Source organism: Botryllus schlosseri, chromosome 8, assembly GCF_051294905.1.
Source record: "Botryllus schlosseri isolate E-star chromosome 8, Bs_hap1, whole genome shotgun sequence".
In the NCBI taxonomy this organism is placed as follows: Eukaryota; Metazoa; Chordata; class Ascidiacea; order Stolidobranchia; family Styelidae; genus Botryllus; species Botryllus schlosseri.
Genome location: NC_137243.1, coordinates 27,975,042 through 27,995,326, shown reverse-complemented (window position 1 = coordinate 27,995,326; position 20,285 = coordinate 27,975,042). Strand labels below are relative to the sequence as shown.

Here is a 20,285-nt window from a genome sequence, read left to right as displayed (position 1 = left end):
GCAGGAGAATTTTCGAATTGAATCGCTATCTTTATGCAGATGCAATACAAAAATGCTAGAGTCCGGACTAATCTAGCTATACCGCGCCAAATTCCACAAACTCGGTGACAGGCTATTTCACCAGATTTGTAGTACTTGTCCTTCTAATTCATTGTATATAATATCATTTTCAGCCCATGCGGAAATTTCTATTAATTGCGCACGGGATCAGAAACTTTAGAATGTGTTTATTGATAAATTGCGGCTCCAGAAATGACTTTCCAATTCAGATCATAGTATGGTACGTTTGAGCTCAGCTGAAGTGAGCTAAGAGTAGATAGAAAAAGACTCGATTCATCAAAATTATATTATGGCATATGTTGACTTCGCACACGAATTCTGTTGATAGAATCGGTAAACATAATATATTACTAATTGCCCGTAATTTGCTGGGCCGACTATATGTGGCCCTGCGATTAAGATTTGGAGAGATTTTGAAATATCGACCGGGGTTTCTAAACGAGGTAAGCCCTACTCCGTCTCTATTAACGTTTGTAAAATACTGAACTAATTGATGTTCAAATCTTCGATCATATTATCTTTCAAATAATTATAATCATTATGCATTTATTCTTTCCCTTGCATTATCAATATTCTTGCATTATTATCGATACCGCTACTCGAGAAATCCCTTAGATAAATGGAAGGAAATATTATGAAATAGGCCTACTACAGGAATCGTAAGAAATGTAATGATAAGATAACATATGAGCATAGATTATATCGAAGTGTTGTGAAAACCTATTCCATACGTGATTAATCTGGGTGTAGGAGTTATTGAAGAAATTATCATATCACAACCAGCCCTTATATATGTGACCGATTATTATAGGCTACAATACATAATACAAATCAAATTGGGTACACTAAAGTTAATACTAGATTATAATGTAGTTTGGGATCAGGTTTAACATTTCATCATGTCCCTCGTGTATTGTTGTTGACAAAAATGTCCCAGATATATATGATTGAACGATATATTGATATTGAAAAAACGAATATATTCGGGTGACACTCGTCGGGGGTCATCGTCAGCAACTAGCATAGATTCGAAAAGAACATTGTAAATCAGCAATCGTATCACAAAATATGACGTCACCGCAGCATGGAAATCCGAATAATCGAGGCGAACAAATATAGCTTCAGCTCAGTGCACTATTTTTGATTATACGAGCTCCTTCTGCACAAACTATGGGCATATTTATTGCATAGCTAGAAACCACAATGTATTTGACCTGGCAATGATTTGCCATGGAGGTCGATGAACGTGACGTTTGCGAATAATATTGCGTGTATTTTTGATAAGAAATATCGTACAGCAATTGGTATATATCCTGAATTTGTAATATTTTCAATTCATCAATGTAATATACACGCAAATTAACATTTTGCGGCCTCCAAATTACAAGTAAATTGTTCTTCGTGACAGCAGAACGAATCCATCTCATCGAATTACGCGATAGAGATGTTACTCTGTAGATATCATATTGAATTGATAACGATTGGTCTGACTGCATGGCGGCAGACAACATTGAATTTGTCGCGGACATCAACTATCACGGCAGTTTCAAAGCATGTTCAGCAATAGAAAATGAAAAATCTGTTACCAAATCGAGAATCAACGTGCCTAATGTACAGGTTAGAGTTAGCGCCAACAGGATTTAATGGCACAACCGATTAACTGTTCCGATAGCGTGTCTATGCGCGATTGCGTCACCGCCGGAAAATTTATATCTAGTATTGCTGAAGTTGACAAATATCTGATCAGGACGCATCTGAAATTAGCGTTTCATCTCTGCGTCGAATCTCGCTAAGCGAGAACGTGACATAAATCAGCCCTTATCTTGCGCGCGTTTGTATTTTTACACATTCAATTCCATGGATGTGGTATCGCATTTCGCTGAGATAGTATAACACATATCCGACGATATTTCGAGAACGAAGAGCATTGTGTTGTATCAGCGTCTATTAATAAAAACATTGATAGTTTTATTTAGGTAAGCTCATATGTGGGGTTAAATGTAATGGAATATATGTATTATATTTCCAAACTAAATCAATATATAAGATTATGAAGAGGCCAACAATGCTTGAGGATAAGGTAAATTCTTTCTTGATGGCGTATAGGTAAGACGTGAGCCTACTCAGAAAATCAAAGGGGGACTGCAGTATGAGATTCCATATAAATTCTATATACATAAACTAACTTGATATGAAATAGTCTACATAAAGACACGATATTGATAAATATGCTAAAACTCATAAAATTCTAATCCTCTAATGCCGGGGCTTTTAACCTTGCTTCCATAGAACCCTTGGAGGCTCTCGGACTAGTTTTAAGATGTCTATGAAAGGACAGTTTTGAAACTACAATTAGATAACTAATTTTCCGTATTTATAAGATCTGTCGTTATTTTATATTCACGTCCATATTACGTCTTATTTTGAGACCTTTGTTTAGTCATCAGCTCCGCAAATATCGAGGATAGGAGGCTCAATCTACTACACCCAAACAAATTCATGGGTCCTCGCTAGCAAAAAGATGAAGAAACATGAATTGAAGATTTAAAAACATATATCAGGCCTACATAGTGGCTGAAATCATTATGTGGGTGGCGAATTTTCCGATCGTTACCCGGATTTTTGAGAGCAGGATGCATATCCGATGAGGATCCCAGAGAGATCATAAAATTGAGCACGACTCCATAAAACTTCGACAAACAGTATTCGGAAACCTGTATTAAAATATGATAGATCCAGGGTATCTGATTGTTGGAGCGATCCAAAATGTCAATGTTTCTAGGACTTCATCAAAGAGGTTCTTGATCCATGCATTTTGAGGGACAATGTCGTCAGATTTTCGGGCTTTAATTAGTTATTTGGATGGTACTTCGTCTCCTCATTCGACAGGATATCACAGCACATAACATTGTATATTAGTGGTTGACACGAACCCCAGGAGTTCTGAAGTCAGTATGCACACCCAACTCGTACAGCTGACGTTACATCGAATTACTGTCGATATTTATTATCATCTTTCTGTTTCGTACGAGAGTAATTTTAATCGTTCCTACATAATCCCTTTGGGTTAATTCTAATTTGCCAAGAAACGTTTGAATTGATATATTGTGTTTGATTTATACGACGCTATAATTCTGAGGTATAGGCTCTGTCTGCGTGAAGCACCTTTTGCATTTGCATACTCGGACTAGTACTTAAGGAAACTTTCATGGTTTCAAGAACGACGCGCACTCAGAAGTAGCTGTCTGCTATACACTTCAACTCTTTTTACAGATCAAAATTATACATCCGTATCGTAAATATCTGTTTCTTATCAACGAGGTCGAGAACGACGGAATTCGATGCAGGCGTTTCTGTCGATATGGTATATACTAACGAATTTGGGAGGTAAGTTTAGATCCATTTTCGCCTATATGTGCTTGATTTTATCGCGGTTCGCAATGTTTACACGATCCGCAATTTAAAATTTTATCGCCGATACTTTTCGTACGCGTATGAGTTGATAAACCTTTTAGCCGTAAGATTCAAAATGACATTGGGAAAAGATGAACGTTTAGATACGGCTTCAGCTTTTCCGAATTAGACAAGAATTTCAACAGTTTTTTTTTCAATTTAGATTAGAATTATAATTATACTGATTTCGCAAAACTTTCAAATTGTATTAAATACGAATTAGAAAGAAATACAACAAAAGTCAAGTTCACTTCTTATAAATTCAGAGTATATTAACATAAGCAGAATAATGGTGAATGCCTGTACAGAAAGCTTGGCTCGTTCCGCACGATACAGTTCTCAAGTTGCATTAGATTACAATTAAAATTAGAGCATATAGAAACATTTCAGGGATTTGATTACAGTCATATTACCGCTGTTTTGGTCCAAATAGTGTAATACAATACTAGTTTGTCCGATTCTGGTTAAAAGAGCGCAACATACCGGAGCATGAGCAACTATCCCTTGCGTACCTAGGCCAATCTATTTTGGACAACCATCCGTAGAATATATCGGAGAGTTCATTTTGAACTCTCCTATGGATTACCACATCTGTCTGCCCACAATGCAAATAGTTTTTGGGATTCTATAGTTATTTTTAACGTGTATGAAGAATATTCAATATGTATGTCTGTGACATGTATGGCTTATATATGCGCTAAACTTGACCAAATTATCATTCTAGTTACTTGACGGTCAAATAACTATTGACTTTAGTAGTTCTAGTTGTAGTTCTAGTGGTGCATCTTTAAAAGTGACTATAGCTCTAGTTTCATAGTTATAGCTGTGAGAATAAAAAATTAGTTGCCGAAAAACTTGGAAATGCGCGTCGTCGTTTGGCATGAATCATGATATCGGTGCTCTTTCGTGTAAAGTTCTTGCAGCCATTACCAGCTCAGAGTCCTCATAACCAATAGTGGGCCAGCCAGGGTGGATTTTTTTGGTCATTAGCCCTCCCGTCTCAAGCCCAGAACCCCGTACCTTTGAAATGCCGATCCGATTTTGGTAAAATGAATAATAATGAGTTGCTTCGGTATTGAATATTGAATCTGGTTAGTCGTAATTTAGTTAATTTACATCGGATTTTATATTGTCGTTATGTTCCAGTTCTGGTTCTATTTGCGAGTTTTGAAAAGTAAGTAGGCATATTTTTAGTTATATTTCTAGCTACGCTTTCTAAAATCCATTAGTTTGTGCAAGTCTGATATGTGCACATAAGAGTTGACCCCTGACTAATTCTTTTCAGCGATGCTTCAAGTGGTGATGTCTCAATGCTCCTACGGAACGTCGCCATTCACGACTCTCCGAGCCAGTGGGAGCATCCGATCTCACGGCTATCCGAAGAGATATTTCGCCAACGAACATTGCGAGTGGAGATTATTACCGCGACGATCGGCCGGAAATTTCGAAATGATTCAGCTGGATATCGAAGTAGACACGCATATGTCGAACTCGCCCACTAGAGCCACTCACTGCGAAGACAGCAGAGATCGCGTGGAATTTGGGCACAGTACGTGACGGATATCGTATATTTTGGATGTAGTTCCGAATATCATGTATACGTGCGCATGTGTCATGTCGACAAAAATCTGAATGTAAAATAGTGAAGCGATGCATTGTCGTTGCGTAAATTGAGCAACTAGAAAAATCTCTGCCTTTCCAAATTAGATCATAATTAAAATTATTATCGATAGACAATTTTTCCTCGTTAGATTGGAAATAGAATTAGTGTTCGCGAAACTTGTAAATTGAGTTCAGTATTAGCAGGAAATACAACAAAAGTCAACTTCATTTCATATAAAATCAGAGTTTATTGTCATAATCGTGAGAATTGCAAATGTCTGTAAGCTTTGCTCATTTCACACCGTACAGTTCTTCTTTGACATTTTCCCGGAGAACCAGATATTAAATTAGAATTCCATTGAGCATAGAAACAATTCTCAGGTTGGATTATAATTGATTGCCGGCATTTCATTCTCATTGGTCTAATTGGCCTGGTCCGTTGTCAACCTTTTCTAACGAAGCGTTCATTTTGTACCAGCCATGGTAGTCTAGCCAAACAGAAAATGAGTCTCCCAGAGCAGTGCTTTTCAACCGTTTTAGTCGTGGTACACCCTTTTAACGTTTACTAAAACTCGATCATCCCCTATCATATATTACACCGACTCCATAGTAATCCTAATTCAGGGTTGTTCAAGCTATTTTGATATACACGGCCGCATATCGATCGCAGATATAGCATGCGGCAACAACCCAGCGGTTAGTAGTTATGGCCCATCTGGACGACAAATAATCATGTTAAATTGACTACATGGGAAAATTGCACCCCGGATATCCCTCGTAGCGTTCTGTGATTTCACTGATTTCGTGAGATGTACTTCTGATATAAAAGTTTGTAATTGTAAAAGCAAAACACCTATAGTAGGCTTACTACATATGCACCAAAATTGCGAGTATGAATGTTATAAAACGTTACTGAGATCCGGTTCGTAGTCACGACCTGCGCAAAATTATTTTTACAATCTTGAAATTCGTCAATAACATTGGTAGTTTCACGTATTACTGTCCAATATTTATCAATTCTCAATCGACGTGATCAAATTAACAGGTAGAGCTGATTGAGGGATGTCTTCGGAAAATTTGACCACAAAATTAATGATGATGCATCGTCCGTTTTTTGAAGAATCACTTCATAGCATATTGTTATTTCTTGACTTGCCATCACGATTGTCGGTGAAGTCGGAATATATTGGAATCACCCAAACGTACTTTCAGAGAAACCTTCATTCTTGAGAAGTTGAGACATACACGATGCAAACTTGGCATTTCTTTATGGGCGTATCATTTTTCTCTGCGGTTCGCATTTGTACTGTGGAGCTCAGATTGCAAAGACAATATTATATTAAAAACTAAGAATCCTAGTAACGCTGAATCGCACCAAGCGTGAATTCCAATTGCGTATTGAAGGCGTTCCAAACACGCTAATTTAATTATGTGTCGATAGCCGCTAATTTTTGCCTTATCGCATCATACCCCGGCTTAATCGGTTCTATACCAATACCGAGAAAACCATTACCGAGAATGGACATTACCGAGAATTTCATTACCGAGAATGGAAATTAGCGAGAATGGACATTACCGAGAATGTTCATTACCGAGAATGGTCATTACCGAGAATGGACATTACCGAGAATGGCCAATGTCAAGAATATAGCTTACTGGGACTGACGTTGCCGCGAAATTTGTACCTGAGCATCGATACCGAATGTGGCAACGCCGTGATGCACTCACACGACCTATATGCATAACATGCCCGCATTGCATATATTGCATTCTCGGTAATGTCCATTCTCGGTGGTGTCCATTCTCGGTAATGCCCATTCTCTGTGGTGTCCATTCTCGGTAATGTCCATTCTCGGTGGTGTGCATTCTCGGTAATGGCATTCTCGGTAATGGTTTTCTCGGTATTGACCGGACACCGGCTTAATCGACATAAGAATGAGTCAGAGTGCAATGTATTGTAACTGCTAAATACTAATCATCCGCGTAAGCGGTGTCTTATAAAAAGCCTAGAAGTGGGCCGTGCTACAAGTCGGCAGCTACGTAATGAAAATGATGAAAATTGGTCTGGTTTAAATGATCATGGTAGTCGACAAACCCCATGAATACCACAAAAAATCATGGCTCGGGGTTACCGATCTACCATCTATCAGTGGTTCTCGGACCCGAACCCCGAGACCCCGCTCGCTACAACCCTGCAATTATGTACACTGCGCTAAGCATCTCACAGAAAGTACAAATACAACATGTCTGAACTATCCCAGCGGTTTTCTCGAGAATCATTATAGAGTATGAACAGATATCGCGAGCTGAACACATGTTACCTTAACCCTGTTCTACTCCACAACCAATAAGTCCATTACCATCATTTAAATCGCGAGAAGAACCATTTGCTTGAGACATGACAAAAGGAATGTAATGTACAAGCGGGGCACGGTTGATATAAACATCGTACGATATCGCAAATTCGGTCAACCTGTTCTGAGCCTAAATCTGCCTATTTATTGTGATAGCTAATCGCCGGTACATTGTAATGCGGATCTGGTACACCCCACTGCACCCCATTCGAGTGGTACACCCTGGGGTGTACCATACACCCGGTTGAAGAGCCTTGTCCTGTGAGCAAATCTTTGTATTTAAAACACCGTCATTCCGCGGTAATTCAAAATTACTGAGATCATAATTAATAAGTATGCAGGCCTCTTATTTAAATCGTCTAGGCCCAGGTTGGAGTCTGATTTCAAAGACATTCAAGTCGTTTCGACACCTTCCTATCTTTACGCTGCATCGCAATCTTGTGGTGTTTTTGAAACGATAAAATGAACAACAATAAACTTAACAACTCAACTATACAGGAAGACAGTTTTCTATTTGCGTTGCGCTTAGTCTACGTTTCGCACCTGGTTAATGAGACGTCAATCTTTATAGATATAGTCTCGATGCGATAACATTTATAGCTATTCACATAAAATTAGAGTAAATATTAAAATTGCAGATCAAGCAGATATATTTCCCACAAGGTTTGTAACAACGAATGTATTTCTCGTTACAGTATTTGGTTGCGGGAAAGAAAAATCGACATGCTTCGTGTTCATGCTCAACTCAAGCGACAGTCTCGATTGTCACGCAATATTTCACGCTAAGTACCTATATTGCCATTTCGTGCTGCTGGAAACGTGGCCGTTCACGGTGTCTTTTCAAACGGAGCAACAAGAAGCCAGGGCCGGCTTCTCAATGAATTATACATTCATTGACTGCGGCGCAGAAGCTAATAAAACCAAACGAGGTCAGTGCTACATCTATTTTATGTAGACCTCCGTAGCGCCCGATTTTATCACATTAGTGTATATTTAGTTGGTAGACATTTTCGCGAAAGCCGACAATAGGTAGCTCAGGGCACAGTCATTCTGATTACTCAAATCGAAATCGAGTATTCATTTTATTGATTCTAGTCGACTAGTAAGGATTAAGGAATGATTGTCCGGGCACTGAATTGATACGCTCTTTGCCACTAAAAGTTAATTTATCAATGACTTCAAGAGCAAAAAAACATTGTCGCTAAGTAAGAACAAACGAATCTAAAATATGGCTGTTTTCTTGTTCCGACAATATGCCAAAAACTATGTTCTTGAAACTACGCTCACCTCATAAATAGGAACAGTTTTCGTTAGTCTTTTATCAACCATGCAATTCCACAGAATATGGCTTACAACAAATTTACGAAAAGAACAAAAGACAAGCGAGTAGGAGTTAATAATCTCTATAGATGAGAAATAATGTATGCTGTCATAACATGTAAGTAGATTTAGTACCGTACTAACTATATGTATTGAAATGGTGTTCGGGTTTATTTCAATATGAATATATTATTCAATTGTATACTGAAATGGAAATATACTCGATTCCTTTCTACGACAGGTAAACAAACGCCTACGTCAACAATAACGATCAGAACGCCAAGCAAAATGACGCGCTCTTCACCAGAATCACCACGCAATCACCACGATCATGATCCGAGATCAGGTGAATATCACACGATCATTATCCTCACAGCCTTATTCGTCCTGATGACGTGTTCTGCATCCATCCACGACAGACTTGTACAAAGTAATAATCTAGAAAGTTGAAGGTGAAGGGGGTCAACTAGCTACTGTGTTTTTATAGTTCTCGTTCTAGTTGTTGTTGTGAACTTTGAAAAGTGAATATGGTCCTAGTTCGGGCTGCACATTAAAAAAATATTTTCCTAACAACTAGAGACACGTGTCGTCGTTTGGCGTGAATCGTGATTCCGGTGTTCTGTTGTGTAATATTCTTGTAGCCATAGATAGCTCAGAGTCATCAGTACCAAAAGTGGCGTAGCCCGGGGTGGGGTTTGTGGATCGAAACTAGGGCAGGGCAAAATCAAGTTCCTGAGTGATTCGATTCTGAATCACGTATTATGCTTCGAGTCGAGTAGAGTATTCCATTATCACTGATTATATAAGTATATAATAAGATGTCAAGGTTCAAATATCCACCTTTTATGCCACCACAAAGAATATAATGCCTGTTATTAATCACATTACTTATACTTTGGTATTATTTCGACCCTACCGATTTCATTTCACTTCGTGACAATGTTGTGGGAGGATCATGACTTCGAAAATGCGTTATTTCCAGTAACGTTCGTAGCTTTGTACTATGTTTCGTATGCTGCGATACGGCCAATCAAAGTTTCAAGGCTTCCACAGTGGAAAATAGTATCGAAACCATAATTTCGTCGATAAAATAACTTCCTGTGGCGAGGAGCGTATAATTTCAGTAGGCTACTCTTGAAAATCGTCTTTTGCTACTCGACTCGAAACATTAAAATAATCTTTTGATTCAGATTTGAGTACTCGAATCATTGTGCCCAGCCCTACTCGAAACCCTTCTCATTTTTACCTTGTACTGATGTTTATGTGAAACGCCAACCCGTATCCGATAAAATAAAAATTAATTAGTTCCTATGCGGAATTGAATGTAGCTGTGTTTTCGTTTGTTATAGTTGTGCATTTTTAAATTCTTAATTTCTAGTTCTAGTCACGTATTTTTAAAATCCAGTAGTCTGTACGAGTCTGATGCACGACAGTGTCGGATGTATAACAAATCATGATTTTACTTCATAGGGGATTCTACTTCGTGGGACGACAATATGAAATTCATTCTCGGATCAGTCATCGCAGTTTTGCTGTTAATTTCTCTTGCGTTATTCGGGGCTACCTTAAGGTGTGTATAAATCATCGTTTTGCGTTCTACGTATAATAAATTTCACGAATTTCGTTAAGGAGACAATCACAGGGGAATCATAATAAAGACAACGATTCGCGTACAAACACGCAAATCCAGAATAGTTCGATCAACGGGACAGGCTTGAAGGATATTCCTTCAGTAAATAGCATGTTTAATGCGTGACGTTAAGCCGCACAGAAAATGTAAGCGGTTCGTCCTGAGCCTGGGGTTGTTGAACCTCAAGCTGTGCGGAAATATCGTCGCAACGATGAGATTGCTGAGAGGAAGAGCGAGATGTCGGGTTTATACTTTCTTTGCACGAGTTGATTTCAATATCGAGTGCATCTGTGAATTGTTTCTTTTCAAAACTAATTTGCACTTTTACACTTATTTGCCATTACATCTGCGGTATGAAATATACAGCCTACATCAGTGGTTCTCAACCTTTTTGGCTTCGCGGACCCCTTTTGACCGTCACGGACCCTCGCGGACCCCCTCAAGTTTTAGTTCAATTTTAGCTTTATCACGGTACAACCTTCATCTGTCTTGTGCAAATATGAACTGCAGGCTTGTGATAAACAGCAAAATAATGATTTTTCTTGAAAATAACATCATATCATTTATGTAGAAATTGGTAGACTTTTATTATTTTAAAGCTAATTTTGCTGCTGTATTTTTTGAGTACGTGGTCGTGTCTTGTAAATCCGCGTCTTCGTTTTGATATCAACGAGGAGCGCCGAAAACCATTTCCGCAAAGACAAATGGAGGCTAATGCAATATTAACGCATGACGCTTCCGACGATGCTTTTGGTGTGATCGCAACATTTATGGCAACAAAATGAAGAAACGTATATTTTATGAACATATCACGTCCAGCATCTAGCGCAGGGACGTGCAACAGAGAGTTTCTACCGTCAAAGTGAAATCCTAATCTAAAAGTATGGACAAATTTTATGCGCCAAAGAATGGATCGAAGTTTTCCAACCTGAGAAAGACCGTCATGAAACGACTTGTTGTGTTCGGGTTTACATATATATATTTACGAGCAAACATTTTCGCCCATGAACAATTGAACATTAACAAGACAAGGCTGCATATCAATATGACTGGTGATATGAATTTCAGGGTTGGAGCGTAATGCTTTGATAGCAACGAAACACTCCTTGTTCATCAAAAAACAGCCTTGTCGATAGGAAATCCGCAATAAGAATTTACCAAATCTGATAGCCGAGCATTAAGAGCAGGTATATCATTGTCCGATTTATGACGAGTGTCAGCCGAAAATACTCGGGTTCATTTCAATATGAATATACTATTCAATTGTATATTGAAGTTCTGTACCTCCACGAAACTGTTCAAATAGTGGTTATGTAGCCTATATCACAGGATAAAATGGATTTCGTGGCGAGGTTTCAATCCCTGCATTGGGACAAATTAGGGAAATATTTCGGAAATTTTTATTTCAAACGACTGTTCACTAATTTGATGAGACTGACAACTTCGCATCAAGAAGGTTTCGCTGACATTACGAAGTCACCCTGATTGACGTTACCATCTCCATACTTTTTTTTCACAAACCCCAACAAAACGTCTCTAACAGCAATATGTTTGTATCAGGTTATTGGAAAATTGGCGATGAAAGTGATTTTCCACACTACGATAGTTCATGTGAGACGATTATTATGATGATATGAGTCATGAGGTTTTAGCAGTTGTGATGCGAAACTGCCTCACGCTTTCTCAAATTAAAAAATAAAATAAAAATTAGGTTATCAGTCATTTAAAAAATTTAGAGGTCTCGCGGTCCCCCTGAAATTGCTTCGCGGACCCCCGGTTGAGAACCACTGGCCTACATGAAGATGACGTGTAGACAGTGTTGGGATCAAGTTACTAGCTTCGAGTCACCAGTCCTTTCGAGTCATGGCACATGTTGACTCAAGCGGGATAGCGCAGTGGTATAATCCGCGGCTGCAACACCAATGGGTGCGGGTTCAAGTCCGACCGAGGTCGACTTCCGAATTCCGATACCTAAGTGTTGGAGGTTTACCTAGGCTCCTCCTCGCCACCTCATCCGCGTCAGCGGTGTCTTACAAAAGCCTAGAGGGGGGCCGTGCTATAAGTCGGCAATTACGGAAAATAAGAAGAATATCGGCCTGGTGTAAATGACCATAGTAGTCGACAAACACCACGAATACCCCAAAACAAACAAAATGTTGACTCGAGTCAAGTCAAGTCAATCTCTTTTCGAAGGTGACTCGAGTCAAGTCAAGTCACTCGATCTTTGGAGGTCTCGAGTCAAGTCGAGTAAAGTCGCGAGTAAAGTCACAATTCAAGTCAAGTTGCCTTTTCGAAGTATGAGGCATGATTACGAAATCCCAATAGTGTGTTGGCTTCGGAATTACAATGAAACGTCGGTCTTCGCCGTCTGAGTCTCGAGTCAATGACTCGGTTCGAGTCATGCGCAATGACTCGAGTCCAAGTCTAGTCAATACACAGAATGACTCGAGTCGAGTCGAGTCATTTCCGTATTTTGAATAAATGACTCGAGTCAAGTCGAGTCATCAGAAAATCGTGACTCGAGTCGGACTCGAGTTGAGTCATGACTCGAGTCGTTACAACCCTGGATGCAAGGCTGGAATCCTTTGTAATTTTTCGAGTCTGCGATCCCCTTAGGTTGCTGTAAGGTAAGGTGCAGACTTTTCATGTTGAGTCTTGTTTATTATTCCCTTTCGGACTTGTTCCAAAGAGCATGCATTATGTTTTTTGGTTGATAATACTGGTGGGTAATCTATTGCTACACACCAGTCCGAAATACATAGTAAATTTCAGTTTCCTGAGGTACCGAGCGAGATAGCGTAATGGTTGTGCGTCCGGCTTCTCGATCGGTAGGTCGTGGGTTCGATCCCGGTCTGATCAGACCAAAGACTCGAAAACTGGTATCCGCGGCTATCCCGCTAGGGGCTCAGCAATCACGGATAGCATGGAGGAGAAAAAGCCGGCGGTGCAGAATAGATGACCTTACTATAATGGCCGTATCGCATCTCCGTCGTCAAAGCGTCTCGACGGTGCGGGCGAAAAAGAATACCATGTCTCTCTCTCTCTCTCTCTCGCTTTGCCGCTGTTAGACAATATTCAACCGATTTATTCTGAATTCTGATGCGAGAAAGATGGTTTTGGTTCGTTCCTCCGGAGGGCTGTACTTTCCTAAGTGTTTTCCGTTTCGCCTCATTAGTCCATTGTTCGTTTCAACGATGATCGCTCTAGGATTTTCATGCATATCCTTGATGATACCCATGTTTTTACAATCTGGAATGTATACATGGTCTCCAATTCCGAATCTGTCATTCTCAACCACATGATGTCTTTTATTGTAACTCGCAGCCATTTTCTGTCTATGTCCTGTCTCCCTTTTCGAATATGTTCGGCATCAACAGTCTGTGGTCGTATCCGGTCAGGATGACAAATCAGCTTTGTCTTCAATCTGCGCCCCATGCTCAATTGAGCTGGCTAGAACCCGTTGTGTAAGGGCGTGTTCCTATAGTTCAGAAGCGTCAGATAGAGATCATCCGTTTTCTTGAGCAGGGCCTTCATAGTTTGCACTCATCTCTCGATGAAGATAGATAATAGATAGATAATATAGATCTTCTCAACAGGAGATCGAACTCATACGCCAACACCGTTAAAGCCGCTGGTCTCTGCCAATTGATCACGTAGCCCACGAGAATCCCCGATAAATCAAGCACTTTAATTGATCACTTGTATTCGAACGTACTTGACAAAGAAATGTTCCCGTTTGTTATATCTGCTAAAATAAGTGACCACTATTATATCGGCTGCACATTATCTCAACAACACATACCTGCTGAATCGCATCACTTCAGCAGACACCCTGCTTCCATTGACAAAGATGCCCTCAACCAGGGCTTTGGAGCCGGAGCCGGAGCCCGGAGCCGGAGCCCGTAGCCGAAGCCCCGGAGCCGTGCATTTTACCGGAGCTGGAGCCGGAGCTCTATATAAAATTCAGCCGGAGCCGGAGCTGGAGCTGGAGCCAGTTATTTGAGGGGTAGCTCCGGCTCCGACGTATTTCATAAAATACTATCATATATGCAACAACCATATCTGCCGAGTTCACCGAATTCAACAGCAAACCTTCGCCAAATCAAGAATCTGTTCCTCCTTGGCGCTAACCATGTTCCTGGGTATTTAATAGTAGAGCAGTCGTATGTTCAATGTTGAATTTTCATACATGAGAGCCGAACCTCGGTATGCGACATATGCCTGTCAATATTGTGGGTATTCATCATACCCGCAATTTCATCATCAGCACAAACTTGTTGGCCAATTGTATACGGTTCGAAAATAATTATCACAATGTATTACGCGAAAAGGGGGAGATGATAAAAACGTGATTTCGTTGCACATTTCGATATGACGAGTAGGAGCCGAGAAATTCCATCTCATCGTTGCTATATATGAATCGGATAAGCAAATACTCGTTTTTTCGTGATAGTTCTTTAGTCGGGCCGCGAAAGTGGACAGTGTTATTGCGAGTAAGCAATTATGCATGCTAATTGAAATTCATTACTGCACATCATTGTCATTCACTCCAGTAAGGATTTTCGAGCTTAAATAGGGGATGACAATGACAGAAGAGTAGGCCAAAACCCCATGGTATTCTATGTTGGAGACAAACTACTAATTTGATACGCGATTTCCAATTTGTAATCATCTGTTTCGTAAACTTGTAAATGTGCAATGTGCATACTGCATAGTTTAATTCGTTATTGGCATGGCGCAATGTGCATGGCGCAGTGCTTATTTCGATTATTCGATTCATTTCAACGGGAAAATATTATTCCGATAAACTTGATCGACACCGGATGGACTGGTTTCGAGTGCACCAATATCGAACGTCAAACCATAGGCCATTTGGTACAAATCGAATTTCTATTTATCACGTCGTTATATCCGCCCATTTTGCCCCTACTACAGGTACAGTTGAATAATAATCGCACATTTGAAGATTGAGCTGTATGGCCTATTGGCAATGAGTACAGTGCCAGTGTTAAAACGTCGCATCAGAATTTTAATGCTGTGGCACGGAGTAAAGTGCTTTTTTAGTTTATTGTAATAGACGACGATTTACTAAAAATGTGACTGGACCCTGGATATGCCAATGTGTTGAAACTGATATTTTAGTCCAGTCATCAACATCCCAAGTGCCGCGGCCAGACTAATCATAATTTTGGTTGGCCCAGCGACTTCACAATCTGAGCAATTTAATTTCGATGATATAGCATAATTTCGATAATATAATGGGAAATTAGCTCGCGGGCTACTCAAAGCCTTCTCGCGGGCCACATATGGTCCGCAGGCCGCGGGTTGCTCACCCCTGATATAGACAGACACCTTCGATAGTTTTCAGAGCCGGAGCCGGAGCTGGAGCCGGAGTAGTGGTAATAATGCTGCTCCGGAGCTGGAGCCGGAGCTGATGTATGATAGAAGAAAGCTCCGGAGCCGGAGCTGGAGCAATGCAAATTTACGGCTGCTCCAAAGCCCTGCCCTCAACGAGGCCTCGTTCAATATCTTTCATCCGTCTACTCTCCCTCACATCACCAAAAGCAACTTTGATGGTCAATTTGGGGAGTTCATGTTAAACATAAAAAGGGCTGATAGATAAATTTGCACCTCTTCAACGCATCTCAAGAAGTCGTCGAAAATTGAACAGGGTACCGTGGATGTCTTCAAAGTTGGTGCAACTGATCCGAAAACGTAACCGGTGGCATCACAGACTCGATACCAAGAACACCTCACAAGACGAACGAGAAAGATTTCGACGCTTCAGAAATATCATCTCCCATCATATCTCCAAGGCAAAAGCGAAAACTAACGCGAAATTCTTCAACAAACATAAGAAGGACATTCGAAAAACCTAGTCAAGAATTAAATTGCTCTTGCACCAGAAAAAACGCCCGATGCCTGTCTCGCAAATCACGAACTCGACTACCGGGAAGATCTGACAGATCCTGCAGCCATCTCAAATTACTTCAATGAATATTTTTGTAATGTAGGGCCTAATATCGCCTCATCTATTTCGAAACCTGCGTCGGCCAGGCCTGAGGTTAAATCAGTATCCCAATCCATCATGCTCGAGCCTGCAACTTCCATGGAAGTGGTATTGCCATTCATGAACTTAAATCTAACAAGGCAGTTGGATATGATCTAATTCCAGCCTGGTTTTTAAAACTGATTAGTCTACACATCGGCCATCTCATTGCCCATTTTTTCAATTTCATGATAGAAAATGGTGTCTACCCGAATTATCTGAAAACTGCCAGAGTTGTCCCGGTTTACAAAGCCGGATATGGTACTAATGTCACCAACTACCGACCTATATCTGTCCTACCGTGTATTGGAATTGTGTTCGAAGAATTGCTCTTTTCCCGCCTATCTTCGTTCCTCGCCAAGATGTCTATCATTTCTCCACAACAATTCGGCTTCCGCAAAAAGCATCAAACCTCGCATGCCCTGCTAACAGTGGCTGAACAGTACTATGACATCTTGGAGAAACGAAGTGTGGGATGTAGCATTTTTCTTGATCTAAAAAAATCGTTTGACTGCGTCGATCACAGTATTCTTCTCTCGAAATTGGCGCTGCGGGTTCCGGGATCCACAACTACAGCTCATGAAAAGCTACCTGACTGGGAGATATCAAATGGTTTCGATATCCAACACTTTGTCCTCCCCCCACCTTGTTACCTGTGGTGTTCCGCAAGGCTCTGTTCTTGGACCTGTCCTTTTTACTTTATATGTCAATGATATCTTTGAAACCTCATCATTGAATACCACACTCTTCGCTGACGATACTCACCTCCTATCTCACGCACCTACTACCACAAGCTTGAATGCCCTCACCCGTGATCAAATGCGCGAAGTGCATGAGTGGACGTCCCATAATAGCCTTCGGGTTAACGCTGCTAAATCCCAATTATTGATCGTGAACTCCTGCGATAACCTAACCGTTGACATCGCTGGCCAACCAATTACCAACTCTAAAAATGCCAAATACCTTGGTGTTTTACTGGATTCGGACATGTCCTGGAAGAGTCACATACAATCACTCAAACCACAACTATCGAAGGTATGTGGTCTATTTCGCCGCCTTTGCTACACTCTGCCAGTCAGCGTTCTGTTGATACTCTTCAACACTCTATTCCTATCAAAGTTACAATACGGAATTCTTTGTTGGGGTGCTGCCTGCAAGAATACAATTGACCCACTGCAAAAACTTCAAAATCGGATCATCCGTATCATTGCCAAAGCCCCACGGGTGCCTGGATGTGCAACTGATAAATCGCTTCTCAAAAGATTTGGTGTTCTAAACTTAGAAGATATGAGAAAGCTAGAAATTGCCAAGTTTATGTATTATTTCCATTGCGGTCAATGTCCCTCAAATTTCAATGACTACTTCATCTCGGAGACAAAAGCGCACAAGTACAGCACACGCGCGTCATCGAAGAACAACTACCATATGCCGGACCCCAATTGTGGAACAGCATCTCGCCGGCGATCCGACAGTCGTCGAACATGTCCGCATTCAAGTCGAAATACAAGCAATTTCTTCTAAATCAATACTAGCCAGTCTTCAGGATTACCGGACCACGACCTAATATCGACCTCACCCTTCGCCACATGCCACCTCATTTTGTCGCTTGCGTCTTATATTCTCTGCATTACTTTTCATTCAGTGTGCATGCCTCTTATTTACTTCGCCTAGGCTGAGGTGGGTGTCTGATCTTAATGGCTACTCCAAGTTGTTTCGACACCTTCCTATCTTTTCTTTGTATCGCAGTCTTGTGATGTTTTGAAACGATGAAAATATTAATAAACCTGATTGATTGATTGAAGCCATTGCCCTGGCTATATTTCGGAGAAGAGGTGCATGAGGTGCTGAAAATTCCAGGCTCTGGAGAACTGGGAAAATTCAGAAGAAACGAATACTGAAGCATTGTCCGTAAGTAAAACATCACAGATATCATGATGAGAGAACACAATCTTGAAGTTAGAAATTGTGCCTTGTGACGAGATCGTTTTCTTCACTGAGAACAGTTTTATGTCTCTGGAGTAGTAATCCATGATCAAAAGGTAGTACTTGTCCTCCAGTTGAAAAAATCAGCAGCAATTCGAGCCCATGGGCGTTTCGGAAATTCGGTTCCCATCATTGGTTCAGTTCGATCTCGTCGATGCTTTTCACAGCGGTTGCAGTTGAGTACTGCGTGTTCAATGTCTTTTGAATAACCCGACCACCAGCAAGCTTGAGCTGCAGGTTGTCTGGTCTTGGTTATTCCCAGGTGCGCTTGGTGAAGGTGCTTCAGAACATCTTCGCGCAACGTCGGTGGTATGACGAGTCTGTTGCTTTTTAGCAAGAGATTGTCATACTGTTAACACGTCTCTGATATTCCAGAAGATACGTAACGGTCCATTTAAAGTTTCTTTGTTCTCTGGCCATCTTCCGACAACGTAGGTCATAACAGTCGACAGAATACGCGCGCAAGACAAAGCGGTATTTGATATGTCGCATCAACAACAATCCTCGGAGGGATATCAACGTGGATGATTTGATTACTGTCCTGATGTTATCTGCAGCTACGATGTACCACCCTACAGCAACAAAAGTTCCTTTTGGAAGATTTTCGCTGTTTGGGCGTTGTTCACCATTCCGAGTATCTTGACGGAAACATTTCTAAAGCTACAGGATTCCACAAAAAACTACGAACTTTTACCTAAAAGTACTACTAAGTACTACGAACTTTTACCTAAAAGTACCGGTACAGATTGTCAATTTTTGTTCACCGACGTTCATCGGCCGCTGATGATCATGTACTGTACAGTACATGGAAACGCGGCCAACAGCAGTGTTGCCAACTCCAGATTGACAAAAATCGCTAAAACTGGTGTCGAAAATCGCTAGATGTCGCTAAATCTTGAAACAGAATCGCTAGAAAAAGTCGCTAAATCTGAATTAATTCCTGAAGTTGTTGAAAGACCCACCCGTACATCCGCATTGCAGATTTCACGTCATTTATGGCGATTTTAGTTGTGTCTATCCATTAGCCTGGCTGTCAAAGCTATAAAGAATGACGAATTACCAGAGAGGAGGACATTTTAGGCGTTCTCGGAAGACATTTTCGATTTCCTGAAAAAGGAGGACATTATATGGTAACACATAGTATGGTATCATATTGCGAGTTCATAATACGCAAGATTCATGTCAGTCATCTCAAAAATGGGCGAACTATGCGGTACATTTCAACAAACCAGATCCCTCTGCGTGACCCCTGACCATGTAGGTTTGCAGTCATAACCACTCACTATGTACTATGTAGAGGCGTGAAACAAACTGCCGCTGATAGGGAATTAAGTGAAAACCTTCCTAGATATACAAACTTGTGCCTTGCTCGATGCGTCCGTGAATACGCGATGCGATATACTGATATAATTGCGGAAAGGTGCTTGCCTTCGCTTAACTGGGAGCAATGATATATATACAATGATTGGAAACTGCCACGCCCCCTAACGCTGTAAGGTTTACTCCCGCCGAAATCAGCGTGTGCGCGGATACGGTTGACTGCGTACACTTCACTGAGTAATGTTGACCGTGGTGGAGTACTGCTATCACCTTTTGTGGCAGATATTCCACTGTTTTTCGCCTGTTGGTTGATTGTTAACAGGTTTTGCGAGCATAGTGAGATAGTACTGCATACTAAGGTCTAATCAAACTTCAGCCAATGCGCAATATTCAGGTACTGACTAGCTGCTCAGGTTTTTGCATCTGTGGATGAGCGTGAAAAAGCTTGGAAAATTGAGACAGATTGAGATTCGAACATTTGTAAGCATCAATTACGCCATCTGATATCTTGAAA

At 40.7% G+C, this 20,285-nt stretch overlaps 1 protein-coding gene across 3 annotated transcripts; it reads left to right on the top strand.

Annotated features, from left to right (window-relative positions):
* Positions 1-379: 379 nt before the first annotated feature.
* On the top strand, positions 380-11,687 carry LOC145445461 (uncharacterized). Of its 3 annotated transcripts, none has more exons than XM_080323651.1 (7): positions 380-503; positions 3,334-3,447; positions 4,811-5,062; positions 8,165-8,398; positions 9,031-9,135; positions 10,260-10,359; positions 10,419-11,687. In XM_080323651.1, the coding sequence occupies exons 2-7, from the start codon at positions 3,402-3,404 to the stop codon at positions 10,543-10,545; spliced, it is 864 nt and encodes a 287-aa protein (XP_080179777.1). In that variant the 5' UTR covers positions 380-503; positions 3,334-3,401; the 3' UTR covers positions 10,546-11,687. The 3 variants fall into 3 exon arrangements, with proteins under 3 accessions (XP_080179777.1, XP_080179776.1, XP_080179775.1); XM_080323650.1 differs by having other exon boundaries at positions 4,799-5,062; positions 10,422-11,687; XM_080323649.1 differs by having other exon boundaries at positions 390-503; positions 4,799-5,062.
* The last annotated feature ends 8,598 nt before the right edge of the window (positions 11,688-20,285 follow it).